This window comes from Martes martes (assembly GCF_963455335.1).
Source record: "Martes martes genome assembly, chromosome: 2".
NCBI classification, from domain to species: domain Eukaryota; kingdom Metazoa; phylum Chordata; class Mammalia; order Carnivora; family Mustelidae; genus Martes; species Martes martes.
The window spans coordinates 179,810,200-179,831,418 of record NC_137889.1 but is presented as its reverse complement, the minus strand read 5'-3'; the positions used below and the strand labels follow the sequence as shown (position 1 = coordinate 179,831,418).

The window sequence follows — 21,219 nt, the reverse complement described above, 5'->3', positions numbered from 1 at the left end:
ACTATGTAAGTATTTGTACTAAGGTCCATGCCCTGCAAACAAAAGCCAGCTCCAACTAGTTCAAGCGATGAAGGAGAATTCATTAGGAAGATACTGGAGTAGCTCTCAAAAATCAGAAGACCTACATGGAAACAGGATCATGTCCTTTCAAGTCTACCACCAGAAGAGAAAATGATCTTCTCCTGGCTCCAATTTGAAAATCCCAGGGAATTTGATCTGACTGGCCTGGCCTGAGTTACCTGCCAGCCTCTGGAACAACTTCTGTGGCCAAAGGGACAAGGTTCTTACCAATAACGAACAGGGTGAGGTCGGGGATGGGATGGGGGGCGGGGGGGCAGGGAGTGGCAAGATCAGACCACAGGAGGAACCCTCTCCCTGACTCGTAATAAAAGGGTATGTGAACCAGTTATGAAAATGTCCTGTGTCAGTACAGAGAAGGCTATTAAGCTAAGGACGAGGCTTCGAAGATGACCAGCAAGAACTGTCAGATGGCAAAGCGGAGAGAAAACCCTCCAGGTGGAGGGACGGCAGTGAGTCAGTGAGCCGGCTTTTTTTTTTTTTTTAAAGATTTTATTTATTTATTTGACAGACAGAGATCACAAGTAGGCAGAGAGGCAGGCAGAGAGAGAGGAGGAAGCAGGCTCCCCGCTGAGCAGAGAGCCCGATGCGGGGCTTGATCCCAGGACTCTGGGACCATGACCTGAGCTGAAGGCAGAGGCTTTAACCCACTGAGCCACCCAGGCGCCCCAGGGAGCTGTCTTTTAACCTGAGGGAGCACAGAGTTTGCAGCAGGAGGCAAGGCTAGAACAGAGTGTTAGGGAATGACATGTCTGATCTGCTCAGTTTTTTGTTTTTTAAGTAAGACCACAGGAGGTCCACGAAACCTAGTTGGGAGCAGAGACAGAGGACAGGAAAATCGGTTTGAAAGGGGCTGAAACTGTCAAATGCGCAGGCTAGGAGAGGGCCAGAAACACAGCAAAGAGGAAGGGGAGAAGAGCCTTCAGCTCAAACTTGTCTGGAAATACTCCTTTTCTTTTTACACTGCACACAGCTACAGTGACAAGCCACCCTGGATTTCAGTCTGATATTATCCAACCAGTTATTGTGAGCTGCAAAAACAGGACGGAATTTGAGACACTTTAAATGACAAAACAAACATTTTCTGCCAAATGATCTTTCAAAATAGACACTTAATATAAGAAATTCCATTGCACATAAGGGTTCAAAGCAGCAAAGCTTATTTTAACTTTGATGTACAAACCAAAGAGTCACCCACCACCAGCATTCTAAGTAGGTTTCCTAGCAATCCCGAGTATTTCTCCCAAGTGCATTCATCTTTTCAGTTCCCTTCTAGTGTTCTGAATTCTTTGGCTTAGCTGCTGGCTATAAATAGGACATTTGGTGACTTGTTTCGACTATGTTCCCTCCCTCAAACAGGAAGAGACGGCACACAAACCACATTAGAAAAGTACACATTTTTAAATTCTTCACTCTTTCCTAAGGTAGTCCTTACTTTCGTGAGGGACAGTCTCAGATCATCTGAATGAGGACCTACCTGCGTATTCGTAGAACCACTCTAAGCATCTCTTACTTGAAAAGGCTTCTTCCTCCGTCTTTATTCTGGTTGAATCATATTTCCTATACATGCTAGAAATGGAGAAAGGAGTCTGAAATTACTTAAAGAGGCGGAGTTCTCTTTTAAGTGGCAGACAGTTTTTTCCTCTTTTACCCAAACTAGACATCTATTCAGCCAGTATTTCCAGTATATTTTAAACATTTTGCTTCGTGCGCATGGAAGCTTCAGCTTTTGTCACTACAGTTTTAAACACAGTCAGACCCAAAACAGAATTAAATGGTAAATACCTGATACAGGTTTTGCTCTGATTAACAAGTACTCAGTAAGGACTGATTTAATATACTCCCCTCTACCTCACTAGCCAGAATGACCTACAGAATAATATAGTGAGACGCAGCCAGAACTGGCTAAGGTGTTTCCTCCCGGCGATGACCCTAGAACTCACTCCTGTCTCTGCATTAAATTCTCCTTTCAGGTCTTACAAATCAGGGTGGGCACAGAACACAGTCTAAGGAAGAACCCATCAGTACTGGACACGTCAAGGGAACATGAAGCAAATAAAAAGAAACATAAAATTACGTCCAAGCGTCTAAGGGGAAAAAACCTCAGAAGAGAGAAGTACGGGAGCCTGGCTTCGGCCCCTCTCCTGTCATGCCCTGCTGGTATGGAAACACCCAGCATAAGCCGCAGAACCAAGTCAGGAAGCCTGGCAGCCTCCTCCTGCAACACTGACTCTGCAGGAGTTCGGTCTTTTGTGATGACTGGGACCTAAGAACCAAGATGTTCCCCATCTGGGGAGGGCAGAAAAGGCAGGATCTTTAAAATAGTCCTTTCAACAGAAAATTTCTATGTACCTTTTCTTTTCCTCATTTATATATAAATCGCCTAAACATGTATGTGTATGCATATATATATATATATATGTCAACACTTAAGAATATAGTTTTAATTTACATATTATATATTACAAAGATCATACACAAGTACATTTTATTAAGAATTTATTCATGACCTAGACATTCACCAGAATATCTGTATATACCCAATTAGAGATTCTGGGTTTTCATCCCGAGCATGGCTATAAGGTATTAAGATACTGAAACAGCAAAAACCCAGTTTTATATTTCTTCTATAGGCCATACTACCCAGAAACAAAGGTGGGACTGGCCAACGCGGTTCAAACAGAGAGCTTCCAATCCTGGGCCAAGACATTCTCAGCTCACAGTCTGTAACCGATCAACATGGAGACCTACAGAGGATGCTGCCATGTTTGAACTGCCTCGAAGTACTCTACATAAAAAAGGACAATTGAGTACTATTTGGTAAATAAAAGAAAGATGCCAATACATGTGATTACGTGAATGAACCTCAGAAACAACATGCTTAGTCAAAGAAGCGTGACACAAACACACCGCTCACGTGAAATGCCCAGGAAAGGCCAATCTGTACACGGCCGCTAAATGGGGGGTTGTGGGCATCTGGGGGTGAGAACGGGGTTGGGGGGTGACTGTGAATGGGCCTCAGGGATCTCACTGGGGTGGTGGACATCTTCTAAAACTGGTTTGTGTGATGGTTGCGTTAACTCAACTACTTGGTAAAAATCACTGAATTGTAGGCTTAAGGTGGATGAGAGCTAATAAAGTTGAGTAAATAAAGTTGGTTGTTTTTTTTTTTAAAAGACCAAGAATGAAACTCAGCCAAAGCTACAGACCCCTATCCCTTGGGTGGCCAGTGAAATGCTATCCTATTGGCAAGAGGACATCACACCCTCCCGCAATGCAGCTGCCGGTTTCTAAGCAGCTTTCTCATACGGAGTTATCCCAGCGAGTGGTGGGAAGTAACGAGGGCTGTGGATAGAGTCACAAACTCCGTGTGACAATTAGCATTTAACAGCTCCATGGCCAGAGCATCAACACCACCAAAGAAGTATCAAGTGACTGGCTTCCCAAAGCTGAAAATCACTGGTCGAAACTTTGCTGGTGATTGTCTTAGTCACTGCTATCTTCTTACAGATCACATTTGCTGCTCATCTGGGCTAGGACAAGGGATGCCATTTTCAGAGTCGAGTTCTCTATCCTTCCAAACGAGGTAGAGCATATTAAGTACCATGGCAAGAAAACAACAGAAAAATCTCATCTAATCCCCTTAGGTTCATAGATGTGAATGTTCAGGCCCATGAGCGAAGTAACCTACAGAGCCAGAACGGAGAAAAGTGGAAAAAAGGCAGAAAAGATTGAAATTATGATGTCTGTTCCCAATGACTCATGAAAATCAAGGTGAAAGATTAAAGATGTCTAAGATAAGTCTACTGACTTTCGGAGTGACCAAATTCAACAGTGCATTTGTCTGAAAGAGAAGTGGTTTGCAGGGTCTTATTTTTCACAGTTTCTAAGAAATTCTCACTCATCTGAGACTGGTCTGTCTGGCTAACACTCCAAGCAGGCTCAGAGCGGCCAGGCCACGCAGCGCTCCCCCAGCCACTTGGCCCTGGGGGCCCGCATGAAAGCAATTACGGATTCCTGTGATTGTGTTTGGTGAGACCCTCTTAGAGGACAGATACATACCAATCCTGTGGTCCTCAACGGGCACAGACGGCAAGCCCTTGAAAGGAAAGAAAGAGACTCTACACCAGTTTTGGTGGCTCAACGGACCAAGATAAAAGTTCAATTTCTACGAACTCGACTTACCTAATTTGGATTTCGTTCATAAACCCACACGTAAAATAAATATCCCAAGATAATTAAACTCTGAAAGTGTGCCTCTTTGATAAATGTCATCGTGTCTGATCTACCGGCTCTGCGACATACCCATCGTGTCTACTTTTCTTGGCGGATAAGTCATCTCCGGATGCAGGTCTTCTCTTTTTCCTCGGCGGCATCACTTTACTAAAGCAGTCTGAAGAGCTGCACGAGCGCAGGCTTCCTAGGAACAAAGGGTCACAGGGCACAACAGCCAGTTTAGCCACATCTTAACATCCCCAGAGAGCACCACCCGCCAAATTAAGAACGTCCGAGGCTTGTACTGTAAAAGGTTTTGATGTTATTTGTAAATGTTCTAAGGTGAAAAAAAAGGGTTTTGGTTCCTCTTTGGGAAAATGTTATAGTCAAGAAATAAACCTAGCAATGACACAAATAAGTTAATATCCCTCCCCCCCCAAAACACATTAGAAACGGAAGTTATCATGATTTCCATTACTCTCCAAAAACACTAATGTAAATCATCAAAGCTTTCAGTCTCTTTCACAGGTCAGTGTTCCTTCAAAAGGAACTGCACTGCTATCTCATTTGTGTATTTCATTAGGCAAGGTCAGATCAACCAGTAACCTTGAATCTAAAACACAAACAAGCACATTAGTCCCAATACTGTTAAGCTTCAAGGGATAGCTGATCTCAAAAAACAGGATTTAGGGTTTTTGGACAGAAGCCTGACGGGATCTTGAGCAAAATTTCCATACTAATTTTTAGTCTGCTTCTGCCACTTTTGGTCAGGATTTTCAGAAGCAAACCTTCATTTGGTAAAAGATACTAAAATGTACTAACAGATGATCCCAACAGGGAACACGTACAGGGACCTCACAGTGAGCCAGGCCCTGTTTCTAACACTTACATGATGTCTTCACTTGTTAACCTCGTACCCGGCTTATGAAAAGAGAATCCTCATTACTGCCTACGCGGATAAGAGAATAGGGGACAGGGAGAGCTTAGGTTAAGTGGCAAAATTGGAGTTCAAACCCAGACAGTCTTGCTTTGGACTGTCTAAAACCATTGCAACTTACAAAACAATTATAAGATAATTAAAATGTGTCCATCCTGGCACAGGTGCTACCGGATATGCCATCTGGGTCCCACACTAACCCCGAATGTCAGTCTGGCAAGGCAGAGATCGTTATCTCTGCTCGACAGATGGGAAAAACCAAAGCTTGGGCATTCAAGTGGTTTTCCAAGGTCCCCAAAGTGTTGAGGGGTGAATTCGGGACCCCCATGTCTCTCCTCCTTCCACTAGTCCCTTGGTAGAAGGCCCTGGGCTCTCCTTGAGTCAGAGGATAAGAGGGAGCTTAAAGAAGGGTGCTGGTGTTTGAATGATCTGCTTTCAGTGAGTAAATTTATTTGGCTTGGTCAATCACTGACCTATTCTGGTTCATCATTTTAAGAGCAAGAACTATGATGCCTCCCTCTCGGGACTTTCATGAGGAAACACACGCCCTGGAAGTGCTTCGGTGCCAAGCACTGTGTGTAGAGAGATGGCGGGGGTATAAACAGACACGAGTTCTAACGGCCGGAACAGAGGGATGCCCGCAGTGCTCAGGCGGACCCCAGCGCCCCGAGTGCTCGCGGCGACCATGGATGTAGGCATTACTAGCACCCCCATTTTTACAGATGAAGAAACTGAAGAAGAGAGATCAAGTTCCAGCCAGAAAGCAGCAGGTGAAGTGGATGACGGAAGCCAAGCAGCTCCGCAGCGAAGTCCCCATGCTCAGCCACTACTCGGTGTCGCCTGTGTAAGGGCGTCTGGGCGGAGATGGAGAAGCAGAGAACTCGGGACAGAGCCCCAGGCGAGGGTGGATGCATAAGGGCTCAGAAAGACCTGGGCAGGGAGAAACACTCGGAAAGCGTCAGGCCTTACAAGCCAAAGGAGGAGAGTGAGTTTGGAGGTGTGGTCCAGGGCAGCCGAGGTCAGCTCGGGAAGGAGCGAAGGCCCCCACCAAGGCCCCCACCGGACTGGGGATGAAGGCCCGCAGCAGGGGGCGAGAGTGGAGGCCAGGCTGCCATGGGCCACAGAGGGATGTGGGTGAGGGAGCCCGCATAGGGCACACGGCAGCTCTTTCTAGAAACCTGCTCTGAAGGCAGGGAGAGAGCCGTCAGTAGCTAAAGGTCACAGCCCCAGGAAGAGCGACGATCAGGACTGGAACCTAAGTCCCAGTTTACAATGAGGCTCACAAATGGAGCTAGGTTCCCAGGGCGACATGCTTCAGGCACGGGTCGGCCGAGAGCACCTCTTCTGTCATAAACCACGACCACAGCCCGAACAGGGCGGCTGCCCAGTGCCAGGCACTGAACAATGCATGAGCTCAAGGATCCTGCCTCCTCCTCTAGCTCAGAAGCAGACCCCAGACAGGGCTAAAAAGACAACCAGCAGTCACCCTTCTCCAGGTCCCGACCAGATCCTGTGCAAGGACGGCAACGGAGAGTTTTTCGGAGACAAAAGGCAGACGGTATCTCTCACCCCAGCAACAGCAGCGGCAACTGGAAGAAGAAGGTGGGGAAAGTGCCTCCCACCACCGCACACACCCTCTCTTCCCTACAGAATGGTCCTGTTTATAAATAACACTAAAGCATACAAAAAGGTCCAAAGAGTTTCACGGTGACCCAAGCTTTAAAAAAAAAAAAAAGAAAGAAAGAAAAAAAAAGATTTATTCTTGTCCATGAACGCTTTGGGGTAAGGTCTGCAGAGTGTAACAGTGTGTCCCACCTGGCTGGAAAGCCGGCCACACAGCTTGGAAACAACGGTGTGTCCGAGGAACAGCGAGTGTGGGCGAGGACGTGGGGCTAACAGGACCATCGTGCACCGTTGGTGGGCCGGCAAGCTGCTGCAGCCGCTCTGGGAAACAGTACGCAGGTCCCCCCAAAAATCGAAACTAGGAATACCTATGACCCAGCAATTCTGCTGCTGGGGCTTTATACCCAAGGAAAACAAAAACACTAATTTGAAAAGAATGTATGGACTCCAACGCCGGGTGCAGCATTATCTACAAGAGCCCAGAATGGAAACAACTTTAGTGGCCAGCAATAGATGAATGGATAAAGAAGAGGGGGTGTATACATACAGTGGAATATTACTCGGCCATTAAAAAATAATGAAGTCTTGCCATTTGCAACAACATGGATGACCTGGAGAGTATTATATTAAGTGAAATAAGTCAGAAAAAGACAAATACCGTATGATTTCACTTATATAGGTAGAATCTTTAAAAAAAAATGAAAAAACAAACAGAAACAGACTCATAAATAACAAAGAACAATTTGGTGGCTGCCAGAGAGCAGGTGGGCTGGGGGGATGGGCTAAATAGGTGAAAGGGATTGAGAGGTACAAACTTCCACTTATATGTGGAAGTCCCAGGGATGCAAAGTAGAGCACAGGGAATAGAGTCGATAATACTGTAATAACCTTGTAGGGTGAGCGATGGTAACTACGCTTATCCTGGGGAGTCCCGTGTAATGTACAGAATTGTCCAATCAGTATGTCGTACACCTGAAACTAATACAACATCGTATGTCAACTATACTTCAATTTAAAAAAAGAAAGGAAGAAGGAAGAGTGGTCTGTCTTAAACCTCAAAGCTCACTTTCCCCTCCTTGATGTCTATTTATAAAGAGAAGCCGGAGCGCCTGGGTGACACAGTCCGTTAAGCATCAGACTCTTGATTTCAGCTCAGGTCATGACCTCAGGTTCATGAGACCGAGCTCTGCATCCGTTTTAAGATTCTCTCCCTCTCCTCCTGCCCCTCCCTGCCCCCTTCCACCCTGCTCACTCTCCTTCTCCCTCTTAAAAAAAAAAAGTCATTTCCATCCAGTACTGGGGATGGGTTGGTTCTGAGCACCTCATGTGGCAATAACCACCCCTTTACACCAGTGTCTGCAGAACATGGAGGAAAACACACCATATCCCCCCAGCCCACAAACAATGCACACTGTTTAAAATAATGTCTCCACCAATATTCACCAATAAAGGTTAAGCCACTAGCTCCTCTGCTATCTGCTTCCTCGTAGACACACTGGCACAACATCTAGCTTTCGCTGAGGCCTACTTTTCAAGGGTATCCTATTTCTGGTAAACATACAAACATCATAAGTTCCTTATTCAACTTTCTCTTATTTTCTTCCTCATTGCTGAATGTTTTCTGTGAAAAGTTTCACAAATTACTCTTTTTTTGGTGGTTGTGTAAAATGCACTCCTATTTGAGCCCCAATTCGGCATTTTATTCTTTGATTAAAATTTTTATCTTCTAGCTCGGCTTTTGCTTAGATCGCTCTACTCTAATGACCAGCATAGGCGAGTGGCTATTATGGGGCCATCTTTCACCAAGAAACAACGTCTGTTCACCTTCCCATTGCCCTCACTGCCTCGCTGACCCATTCACCCCGCCTCAGAGGAAAGATGTGTCAAACTCATCCCCGAGTGTAGACACAAAGGGCCATATGACATAGCTCCAGAGGTAGAACCCTAGAACCCGTAATGTCAGGGAAAAGTTTCAGGCTACATGAAGCAATTTTTTAATGCTGAGGAAAGCAAGTTTATTTATAATACACTTTGCCACATGAACCAAATCAACAAAATACACAGAGAGCACACAACTCAAGGCTTATGTGCTCCAAACCTGCTCCCCTTCCCCGCCAACAGAGCTCCAGGAGTCTACCTGGGCAAGGGCAACACTGAGGGTTTTTAAGTGCACACACAAAGGTACACGATGGCTTGGAGGGCCCCATCTGGTTCACTTGTCCGTACACAGCAGCTAATACAGTATCTTAGTACAATAATAAGATACATACATTACCGGGAATCCTACAGTAGGCTCTCAATAAATAAGCATTCCTAAAACATGAGTAAATCAAATTCTATTTAAAAAGTCAGTACAGGGGCACCTGGGTGGCTCAGTGGGTTAAGCCTCTGCCTTTGGCTCAGGTCATGATCTCAGGGTCCTGGGATCAAGCCCTGCATTGGGCTGTCTGCTCAGCAGGGAACCTGCTTCCAATCCCCCCACCCGCCCCCGCCTGCCTCTCTGCCTACTTGTGATCTCTGTCAAATAAATTTTTTAAAAAAGTATGTTTCCTCAGTGCCTTTCCAGATATTTAAAATACCAATGAACAGACAGTATATCATCATTTCAGATTTTTTTTTCTGTCTTCAATAAAATAAGCACTCAACTTTAAGTCGCCTGGCAAGTAAGACTTTTTTTTAAACAAAAATATTCAAGAATGTTTGCTTTTTTTTTTTTTTAAAAGATTTTATTTATTTATTTGACAGAGAGAGAGAGAGCAAGAGAGGGAACACAAGCAGGGGGAGTGGGAGAGGGAGAAGCAGGCTCCCTGCCAAGCAGGGAGCCAGACACGGGGCTTGATCCCAGGACTCTGGGATCATGACCTGGGCTGAAGGCAGATGCTTAACGACTGAGCCACCTAGGTGCCCCGAGAATGTTTGCATCTTAAAATAACTCTGTAATGTCTTTTTATAATAAAAATTATAATCACTTAAATGAATATTTTATAAATTTGTATTTATTTGTATCATTAAATTTTGGCTTTACTGACTCAGATTTATATCACTTAATCCACTTCAATTAAACTTTATTTTTAAACTAAAAAAACTACTTATAAAAATATTATGAAATGTGGTCTACTTCAAAGAATGGACTATTTTAACCCCCAGAAGTAGCTATGGAAGTACAATCAATGTGACGTTATCGATCGAGACAAAATGTAAAGGCGGACATTTTAAAGAATAACTGAAGCATTTTTAAAGTTATCCTCACAAATCTGAGAGATATTATTACCATCCCAATTCTACCGATGAGAAAACTGACCTATAGAGTTGAGCACCCAAAAGTTCCTAGATCAATAAGTACTTAACAAAGAAAAAGCAACTTCCATAGATGAACTTTAAGAAACCCCAAAATCCATTTGAAATGATCAGAGGTACAAGTTTTCATTCTTTGCCAATCATCCAAGAGAAAGCACTGAATGAAAAAGATTTTAAAGATCCATCTTGTATCATGAGAAATATTTGGCAGATACACAGGAAAGAAAAGCCTTTTGATAGTAATAATAATAAAGAAAGAGGAAGAGGGAGAGAAAAATCTCAACTAACAATCACAAACTCTGACATTCTTTAATATTATCTTGATGTCCTGGTGTTCAGTCTCAGTATTTCTACACAAGATGGACAGTCTGAAATCTACCCTGATGCTGGTTTGTGTGTGTGTGTGTGTGTGTGTGTGTGTGTGTAATCCTTAAGAAGGCAATAAAAATTGCTTATATTTTTTACCCAAGGGTTATGACTTGAGTTCAGGTTCACTTATTTTTGATTTAGTGTTAAAAGAACTTCGGATCACTAAAGTGGATCCAAAGTGATCTCAGGTACTAAAGAGAACAAATGAAATATTCTACTCACTGCCTATATTTTCAAATAAATCGGGTAGTCAGTGAAGTCTTTTCACATTAAACAATCAGAAATACTGCCAACATCCTTCAGCTTATTTATTTTAATAGTTGGTCCCACAAAATCTATTTTAAACAGCAACTCGAGTTCACCTGGATCAGACCAAAGGCTATTTAATGACTATCCTGCTTGCTGTTTTGAGGATAACTTAGCTAAACTTATTACTTTTTTTAAAAGATTTTATTTATTTATCTGATAGAGAGAGTGCACAAGTACAAGGAGGCAGAGCAGCAGGCAGAGAGAGAAGGGGAAGCAGGCTCCCCGCTGAGCAGAGAGCCCGATGTGGGGCTCCATCCCAGGACCCTGAGATCATGACCTGAGATGAAGGCAGAGGCTCTACCCACTGAGCTACCCAGGCACCCCACTTTTTTTTTTTTTTTTAAGATTGTATTTATTTGAGAGTGTGTACACGAGAGGGAGAAGCAGACTCCCCACTGAGTAGGGAGACTGATGCAGGGCTAGATCCCAGGACCCTGAGATCATGACCTGAGCCTAAGGCAGACACCTAACCAACTGAGCCACCCAGGCATCCCTAAACCTGTTATTCTTAATAAATAGTATCTAAATAGGTGCTCCACTGCCTTTTCTTTTTTAATCTTTTTAAATTGGGGCCTCAAGAGATCCATAAAATCAGAGAATTTGTCTGACTTTTCCTAACAGCGTAAATGCATGTTCTAACACAAAAAAATCTCACTAATTTTTCGTTTTATTGAGTTTATTATAACCTTGTTTCACTTAATAGCATACACAGTTCATTCTGCCACTTTAGTACTTTTCATATGGCTGTTTCGCCTCACTCATCACTGAACAATGTCACAAAGACATAGTGATTTCGGTTGATAAACAGATCATATTTCAAAACACTTTTCTAGTACCTAATATTTTCTTTCATGTCCTTGAACAGATCATTGAACTACTTGCTTGCCTGAGTGAAACTATCTGGGTCTAAACGGGAAATTTTTTCCCTATTTAAGACAAAAAAATTTTGCCATTTCTTTCTAAATACTGACTTCTGACATCTGTCATCTTTCTCCTCATTCGTTGTTTTTTGTCCTTTCCATTTGGCTTTTTTTATTCATTCCCTATAATCTGGATTTGGGGCTACTTGTCCAAGATGAACTCTCTGTCTCTCTTTTTCTTTTTTTGGTGGGAGGAAGACCGAAAGCAGCAAAGGAAAGTGTGAGAAGAGACAGAGCAGGAAGACAGCAGCCCCTCTTGGACTTAGGATTGGCTCCTCCACGTACAGTTTCTTATAGAGATTGCTGAGACTATGGCTGAGCCAAAAAGACTCAAAGCAGCATTACGGTGATTAATGTTCTCGGATTTCCAAACATAACAGATTTAATGTTTGATTTTTAAAGCACACTCTGTCAGGTATGGTAATCACAAGTGATGCTAGAACCAAATGGGGAAATGCTAATGAAATGGACTATTCAAAGAAATTACTAATGCTAATTGACACTGATGGGCACGTACGAGGTGCCAGGCATTGCACCAGCACGTTACATACCAAACAGCACACATATCCTCTGTCCCCAAGGGTGAGAGAGGAGGCATGAGGCCAGATACATTTTCCACTTTCATTTTCTTAATTATAGTTTCCAGTTTTTAAATTGCCACATTCAGGTTAAATATTTAGACATAAAATTACTATAGTAACAATATTCATTTAAATCTGAAGTTCAGAGTTAACTACATAATGTACAAGATTCAAAACTTAAGAGGTTTTATTACCTCAGCTAAAGAAGAGACAATCTCAAGGCTGTACCAACACAAAACTCAGTTTTCAATCAAAATTGCATAAACTCGGAAGTTTAAAAAACTCCTCAGAGCCCACCAACATATTGGTTCAGAATTGGAGAGAAACGTGCTTTACTTCTGAACTATTAAAACTGGCCCTGAAAATTTTATTTCAGCATAATTGGGAGCAGCCGAGTCAAAGAGACTTAAATGTGTATCAGTAGGAGGCTGCAGAAACATTATGATAGGTCCATGAACTTTAAAAATGCAGAGACATGAAAATATAAAGCAGATGCTTTATAAATGTGCTACTAGAAAAAGATCAAGATATACTGAGTGACAAACACAAGAGGCACATATAAATATATACTGTTGGGGGGGATATCATCATCATTGGGGAGACAAAGGGAAGAATCCAAGAGTTATCCCTAGAGAGTCAAATGGGGAATGCTAATAGGGGATGACAGCTGGGGGTAATAAAATGGAAGAGAAACTTTCATTTTTTTAGTTTATACCTTTTCAACATTTCTTTTAAAACCACGTGCACACATTGTTTTCAAAATGTATTAAGCAAATTGCTTTTGATTGCCCTTGAGTTGATTTACTGACACAGAAAGATCAGGTGAAGAGAGCCTCTGTGGCCTGGCCTTCTAAAACACTCCTAGCACAGACTCTGGCCCCCCTCACCCCCTCACCCACCACCTCTCTCACTCCTTGCCCTGGAAGGAGGAGTGTCTGATCTAATTAGTGGTCCAGGGAGAAAGAGCTGAGCAGAGGGGCCCAGCCCCTCCTGAACTCCCTTTCAGACTGGTCTGCTGGCAGAAGCTCGCACTCCTCTGCTGTCATAACTGGCGGGCCAGAGGGGGCACAGCAGGTGTGCCGGCCTGGGCTCATCCGGTTGTGGCGGTGACTGGGCAGCAGGCTATCTCACTCAGGTGAAATACAGAAAAGCCTCCGCCTTCTTGCCACACATCAGAGCTGTGTTCTCCAACAAAACTGTTACTTCAATCTCCATCTTTGACCTAATTTTCAACTGGTTCTGAACCTATCTGGAGGAGAAGGTGGGAGAGTTCTAAATCCCCAAACCTCCAAGATATACCATTCAATGAAAAAAAAAGCAAGATGCTGTATAATATGTACATTATGATCTTAGAGATGCTAAATTTTTACAGTACTATAAAAGTATATGCATACATAAAATTGTCTGAAAGAACACATATTAAACAGCATAATGGGGGAAGGCTGGATTGGGAGATGAGGACTGTCACTTTTTATTCCATTCACTTTTGTGCTGTTCAAAATTCACCAACAAGCCTGTATTCCTGTGGTAATTTCCAAAAACTTTAAGTACATTTTAATGATTTTTGCTGGGAGATGTAGTAACCACAGATCAAGTCCAAGTTTCTGAACCTTCGGATTAGCAACAGTTTGGGGAAGTGGTTCGCAAAGGGTGGTCTTCTGACCAGCTGCACCAGCATCATCTGAGACCTTGTTAGAAATGCACACTCTAAGGGCACCTAGGTGGCTCAGTGGGTTAAAGCCTCTGCCTTCGGCTTGGGTCATGATCCCAGGGTCCTGGGATCGAGCCCTGCATGGGGCTCTCTGCTCAGCGGGGAGCCTGCTTCCTCCTCTCTCTGCCTGCCTCTCTGCCTGCTTGTGATCTCTGTCTGTCAAATAAATAAATAAAATCTTTAAAAAAAAAAAAAAAGAAAAAAGAAATGTACGCTCTGGGGCCCCAGCCCCAGTCTACAGAATCAGAAACTCTGGGGGAGGAGATTAGCAATCTGTTTTAACATGCCCTCCCTAGAGGGTTATAAGCTAAAGTTTAAGAACTACAGAACTAGAGAACTGTTTGTAATTATTAATTTCCATTTTTAATTCATAAATCCTCAAGACCTATACAACACATACATCCAACACTCTACTCATCTATCAAATGATCGGTCATCTTAATTCAAGAACCATTTGTGGGATACTTTTCGAACCGCATCACCGTAGTAAGTTTTTAGTATAAACTAAAATACTCGAGTAAAGAAACAGTACTGTGAAACCACTAGGGAGGATTCCCAGCCCCTTTAAAGGGACTGAATTACTCTGACAGAAGCCAGAGCCCCACAATAGATATGCTGCTGGGAGGGAGCTATAACATGGCTTCCCTCAGACACCCTGAGAAACACCTCAACCAAGTAACAGCTTGTTGGTGTATTACAACACAGAGCATTCTCAGCTCATGTTTCTCCTTCATAACTTTATATTACAAGGCTTATTTAAAATCAAGTAGCGTAAGCATTTACAGATACCTGTTGGGTGATCGTCTTGGCCAACGTCTTCTGTTAGATTCTGCAAGAAATATGTTCATTATTACCAAGAAATCACACACCACACAGCAAGTATGAAAATTCATAAACATTTTCATAAACAGCCAATATCTTCATATCTGTAATCTAAATTTTTACCAAATACACGTAAAACAACTACTTTAAACAGCTGGTAGTTTTGTCTTTAAGAGGTTGACTTACTAGCTTATTAAGGGTGTGGTAGATCTTATGAATATTTGCCAGTGTTGAGAGATGAGGGTTCAGCTGGAAGTCTTTAAAAGAAAAAGAAGAAAATTCAGTGTCATTTATTTCCCAGGCTGCCAAAACAGTGTAAAAGAAGAAAATCAGAAGTGAAGAAAAACAAATGTTTGGATACCACTGAGTGGTATTCGCCATTAATTTGATACTTATTAAATAAACTACAACACGCAACTACTGACCTATCTCTTAGAAATAAAGTCTGGCAATAAAGTTAAATTCCCATCCGAATGTTTAAGTTCATGAAATTTTCATGTGAACTGTAAGGAAAAACAAAAACCCCTCAGTAGTTGTAAAATCCTACCAGCAATGAACGTAAGAGAAAAACGTCAATAATGTTAGTGAATTAAAGTCACACAAATAGAAGAAAGATCTCAGAAGAAACATGTTCACTTTCTCTTTCTCTTTCCTTTTCCTTTTTTCTCGGAATTACTAATACAGTATCAAAGCAAGCTCCCAGCCAGGGAAGTATAAAAAAGCATCTCAACCATTTGGCATTTCTTGCAATATATTTATTTTGTTGGCTCTTATACAAGAGAGAGCAAAAATGGAACCTAAGCCCCTCCCTCCCATCAAGCGAACACAGACAAATCAAAGGACTCCACTGCAAGCTGAGGCCAGGAGCCCAGAGCCCAGGGATAGAGCCTACAGTTACTTGCGCTGCAAGATTAAAAAATGCCACAAACCCAGGAACGCAGAAGCAGAAATCATGCTCATAAACCTGTCCAAATCCAAGAACGTTATCCCCCATCGTCTCTAATAATTTCAGGATCACATGCTCAATCATACCCCCATCTTAGAATCCCACACAACATAAAACGTTCAACTGTTAGGCTTTTGAATCTCTAAGTTCAAATGTTTCTTGTCGCTTGCACACATATGAGGCTACACAAATATAAGTTAAAAGTCTACAAACAATTTTGTATTTGAATAAACATCAAAGAGTATTTTCATAAAATATCAAGATTTATACTAGTTCCTTTACCATCAGAAAAGTTAGTCTGAAAGTAACCTTGAAAAGACACCGTAACTCCCCCAAGTTAGGCCATTCTGATAAAAAAAGAAAAAATCGCCTTTCACTGGAACAGTTTCTTTGGGACATGTATTAGATGCGAAGAAAAGACCAAAGAGCAGACACTACAAGTTGTCTGTGCTGGGCTGGACTCTGGGCTGCTGCTCGGGGGCTGGAAAGTAAGCTGACTTCCCTGCCAGTATTTAGAAAGCTTTACTTTCTTTTCAAAATTGTGCCAGGAATCCAGTTCTGGGCAGGCCGGTAGAGCGGAGCCCCCGGCATTCACAAGTCAGTGTCAGGAGCAGCAGGCACGTACACACACACACACACACACACACACACACACACACACAGGTGTGCTGCTGGACCCACCTGGTGGCAGCCATGGTCAGAGGCTCCACTCACAGCCATCGAGAACTGCCCAGCTAACCAGATTTTTTGGCTGAGAGACAACCAGAGCAGGGCCTCCGACTCTAAATGGGCTTGACTAAAGACAAGTGTTACTTGTTTAGCATCTGAATGCTTCAGCCATACTTAAGGTAAATGATGACATCATGTGGCCCAGAATCATGATTTTCCATCTTAATCAGTGCAGTTGCACAGAAAAGGTTTAGGAAAGCATTTGGAGTATGTGAACATACGTGTGTGCATTTATTTACTTATGCCTTTATTTAGTAAACATTGATGGCGTCTCTAAAGCTAGGAGCAACAATGCTCTCTGATCCACAAGAGGCTTTGGGGAGCCTGAACACACACAGCCCCCCTGACCCACATTTACCACCACACCCATAACCTCCCTTCTTCATACTCTCTCAATTTCAAAATCAGAAGACAAATGATACACTCCATCATCATCTCTAAATTAAATCCTGAAATAAACTCCTGCCCATCCCCCCCAAAAAACTAAAAACTGAAGAAATTTAAGGATCTAGATTCTCTCTTCACTGAAGCCACATGGGGGTTGGGGGGGGCACAGAAAAAGGGGCTTGCCAAAGATCATTCAAGCACCCAGGTTTCCAGATGCCCCACCCCCATGCTACACTTTTTCACCACTCTGATGTTAATTCAACTGTTGAAATTCACATAAAAGAATCTAAATGAGGGACCCCTGGGTGGCTCAGCTGGTTTAACATTCGACTCTGGATCTCAGCTCAGGTCCTGGTCTCAAGGTTAAGAGATCAAGCCTGGCATCCAGCTGGGTGTGAAGCCTGCTTAAGATTCTCTCTCTCAGGGTACTTGGGTGGCTCAGTTGTTAAGCGTCTGCCTTTGGCTCAGGTCATGATCCCAGGGTCCTGGGATCGAGCCCTCCATTGGGCTCCTGCTCTGTGGGAAGCCTGCTTCTTCTCCTGTTCCCCCTGCTTGTGTTCCTGCTCTTGCTATCGCTCTCTCTGTCAAACAAATAAATAAAATCTGGGAAAAAAAAAAAAAAAACTCCTCCCTTGCCCTCTGTCCCCCCCTTAAAAATCTAAATGAATTAAAATTTCTAAATCCTTCTACACACACACACACACAGAGTTCTGTACTAAAAATCACAGCCAAAATACCACTTCGATGTACAATCTCTCTGTGAAGACCGAAAGCTGATTTGAATCTCAGGTCTACCCATTATTTAACCTAAATCTCAATGCTCTTATCTATAAAATGAGACTATGATTCCTAGATATGGCAGACATCCACTATAAAGCCTAGAACATATTAAGTGTCCAATAAAAGAGACCAATTATCACTACATTCACTAACATCATTTTCCGTATCACACTGCTATCTAAAATGGTCCCTAATTTCCATTGGTCCAAGTCAAGCCCCAAAACAAAAACTCCCAAGTTGGGGGGCGCCTGGGTGGCTCAGTGGGTTAAGCCTCTGCCTTCAGCTCAGGTCATGATCTCAGGGTCCTGGGATCGAGCCCCGCATCTGGGTTCTCTGCTCAGTAGGGAGCCTGCTTCCCCACCCCCCTCTCTGCCCCCCTCTCTGCCTACTTGTGATCTCTCTGTCAAATAAATAAAATCTTTAAAAAAAAAAAAAAAAAAAAAACTCCCAAGTTGGGGCCACTTCTGTGATTAAGGCATGTGGCCTGGTACGTCTTTATAGCCTACGATGGCATTTCTATATTCATATACCACCAACCAGTGTCCATGATGACAGTCAAAGATATCTTGACATAGTGGAAAAAAAAGATGAGCATTTAAGACCAGGTTCTACATACGAACTTTCAGTTCACAGGCAATGTGGCTAAAAGGTTTATTTCGCAAATCACACAATACAGTCAGGGATTCTCCATTTCCACATCCATTGTCATCACCACCTCATCACTGCATCACCAAAAGGAAAAAGAAACCAGCAACACACATACTTTCTCTTTAGCTTCACCAAGGTAAGAAGCAGCTAAGGAGGAGACACAAATTCAGAGAAAAAAAGACCAAAATGGCATTAAAAGATAAATCCACAAAGGTTAACACATATTGAATTTATGGTTCATCTGTTTAGTGCTCAGGGCAAGTAACAGACCTTGAAATCTAAAATAGATTTCACATCCTTAAGGAATAGATATTAAGGGTAAAGATCAAATGCTTTCCAGAGAACGTATTTAGGAAAGCACTAACTGATTCATAAAAAAATTTTTTTGCTCATATTTCAATTCCAAAGGATAAATTCTAGGTTAAGTCACCTTTATTCCATGATCAAATGACTCTCCACAGTCAAGCACTGACTGGGTTTCACTCTCCTGTATGACATGCAAACCCTATTATCCTGTATTAAAAGCCAAACCTGGCTGTGCAAAAAAGGCATAGCCTGCTTAATAAACAGCATGCCTAAATGATCTGGGATTCTTACAACCATCAACAGAGGATGACTGGGCATAAAGCTTCCTGGGTTTTTGTTTGTTGTTTTGTAATTACCATTTGCTGTGACCTATATATGATAAAAGAAAAAAATGAATAACAAGTGGTGGGGGGGGGCAGGGGAAGGAGTCAAAGTCCATGTCCCCAACCTACCCTAGGTATAGAGTTCCACAATAAAACAGGCCCAAACATTAGGAAGGAAACAATTATGTAACTTCAGACAATGACCATCAACCAAAAGAATCAAATTTCAAAAATTAACAGTCCTAATAGGAGTTTGTTTCCAGAAGAAGGTCAGAAACAATTTCAACTCTAAAAAATCAAATCCTTCCCTCATACCATAGTTACTTGTCAAAGACAGCAGGGAGATGATCTCAATTACAATAGCAACAAAAAGCATTCATACATACAAGAATAAACAAATACGGAACATACAACTGAAAAAACCATTAAAGTTCACTGAAACACACAAATGTGAGATATCAGAGATATTACACCACTGGAATGCAAACACTCAGTATTATAAAGCAATCACTTTCCCTTTGCACTAAACTACAAATTAAATGCAATCAAATTCCTACTCTTCCTGCCTTCCAGATCTCCACCCCAAAAGAGGTGGAGAAAAGGAAGGGAGTCAGGCAGATTGATTCTAAAGTTCATCTGAAAGAATAAACACGTTGGCCTTGCCAAGAAATTGTTGAAAAGGAAGAATGAGGAAGAACGTGCCCTATCAGATAGCAATACACAGTATAAAGCAGAGGTTGGTCAATTCTTTGTAGAGGGCCAGATAGTAAACATTTTTAGCTCTGTGGGCCACGCCATCTCTGTTGCAACTGCTGGTGCCATTAGAGCGCAAAGCAGCCATAAACAACACATAAACAAATGAGGGTAGCTGTGTTCCAATAAAACTTTATTTATAAAATCTAAGTAGCAGGCCAAATTTGGCCCGTGGGCCGTAATTTGCCAATGCTGGGTATAAAGGCACAATAATTACAACAGAATGGTACATGTGCGAGAAGACAAATCAATGGAAGAGCACTGATAAACATACGTACATCTGTGTAAACACACATATGTAATTATATATGATAAAAGGACATTCAAATCAATGAGGAAGAGAGAATCAATAAAGAGAGGGGCAACTAGCTAGCATGTGGAACAGACTAAAGTTAATTCCAACCTCACCCAAAGGTTACAGATGGAAGGGGAAGGCATTCGAGGTGGAAGAAAATCCCTTCCCTTGGGTTCAGAGCCCTGCGTGCTCTGCCTCTACCCATCTCTCCGATCTCACCTCCTACCCATCCTCCTCTCGCTTATTCGCCTCAGCTACGTGAGCTTCCCGCTGTTCTGTGAATATTCCAAGCACACTCCAATCTCAGGGCCTTCACTCCTGCTTTGCCTCGAGCCTTCTGCTCTCTGATGAGAATATGGCTGCTCTCACATTTCACGGGACTGCACCACCAGGTGCCTTCTTACACAACTTCGCCGGACCAACAAATAGGACCCCTTCTTCGATCTTTATCACTTTCCCACACATTCCTTTCCTTTTTCTTTTCTTTGTATCACAGATTTGTCATCTTCTTCTCCCTTTAAAGGGTAAGCTTCATGGAAGCCAGGACTGGGTCTTACCCACTACTGCATCCCTAGTACCTAAAACGATACCTGGCACATAATAGGCACTCAATAAATACTCAATGAATGAATGGAGATCAAAGGCACCAAATCTTCATTTCAGTACGTTCAGGGCATTTCAAGGGCATCCACACCATTAGACCTTCAGATGTGAGAAGCAGCATGGTAAAAGAGGAAACTCATAAAGGCAGCCAAGGTCAGAACATGAAGAATCTGTGAACCCTGCTTACCAGTCTAGATTTACTCTCTCAAGGCCTAGACTCCACCTGGGCCACCTGGGGGTATGCAAATCACACAGGCAGACATAGCACATTCAAGCAGCATCACTTCTACTCAAGAGTGATTCACCTGAAACAGTGTTACATGCACACAAAGACACGAGTACGGCACAAGACTTCGAGGAGACGTCACCACACCGAGCTCTGCTGCCAGGATCCTGGGGACACTGAAGTCACTCAACCTCTGCCAGAGCAGAATGTCAGTGGAGAACTCTGAGGAGCACTGCTGTGGGTCCAGGTGCTGCAATGTTCAATTTGGGAAGTTTCTAGAAGGATCGCTTGGCAGCAAATGTGTGGCACGGACAGTGGGTGGCCTGGCTTCAGAATGGCCTCTCACAGAGACCACCGGAAG

General features: G+C 42.9%; 1 protein-coding gene across 7 annotated transcripts in view; it reads right to left on the bottom strand.

Annotated features, from left to right (window-relative positions):
• The window catches only part of DCUN1D4 (defective in cullin neddylation 1 domain containing 4), a 71,624-nt gene that overhangs the window by 35,914 nt on the left and 14,491 nt on the right, over positions 1–21,219 (bottom strand). For all 7 annotated transcript variants that reach the window (XM_080795811.1, XM_080795813.1, XM_080795812.1 and 4 more), the window contains exons 2-5: positions 15,049–15,119; positions 14,830–14,869; positions 4,384–4,498; positions 1,556–1,647 (exon numbers count right to left, since the gene is read on the bottom strand). In XM_080795811.1, coding sequence (XP_080651937.1) covers positions 1,556–1,647; positions 4,384–4,498; positions 14,830–14,869; positions 15,049–15,119 — 318 coding nt within the window. The remainder of the gene's footprint in view (positions 1–1,555; positions 1,648–4,383; positions 4,499–14,829; positions 14,870–15,048; positions 15,120–21,219) is intronic.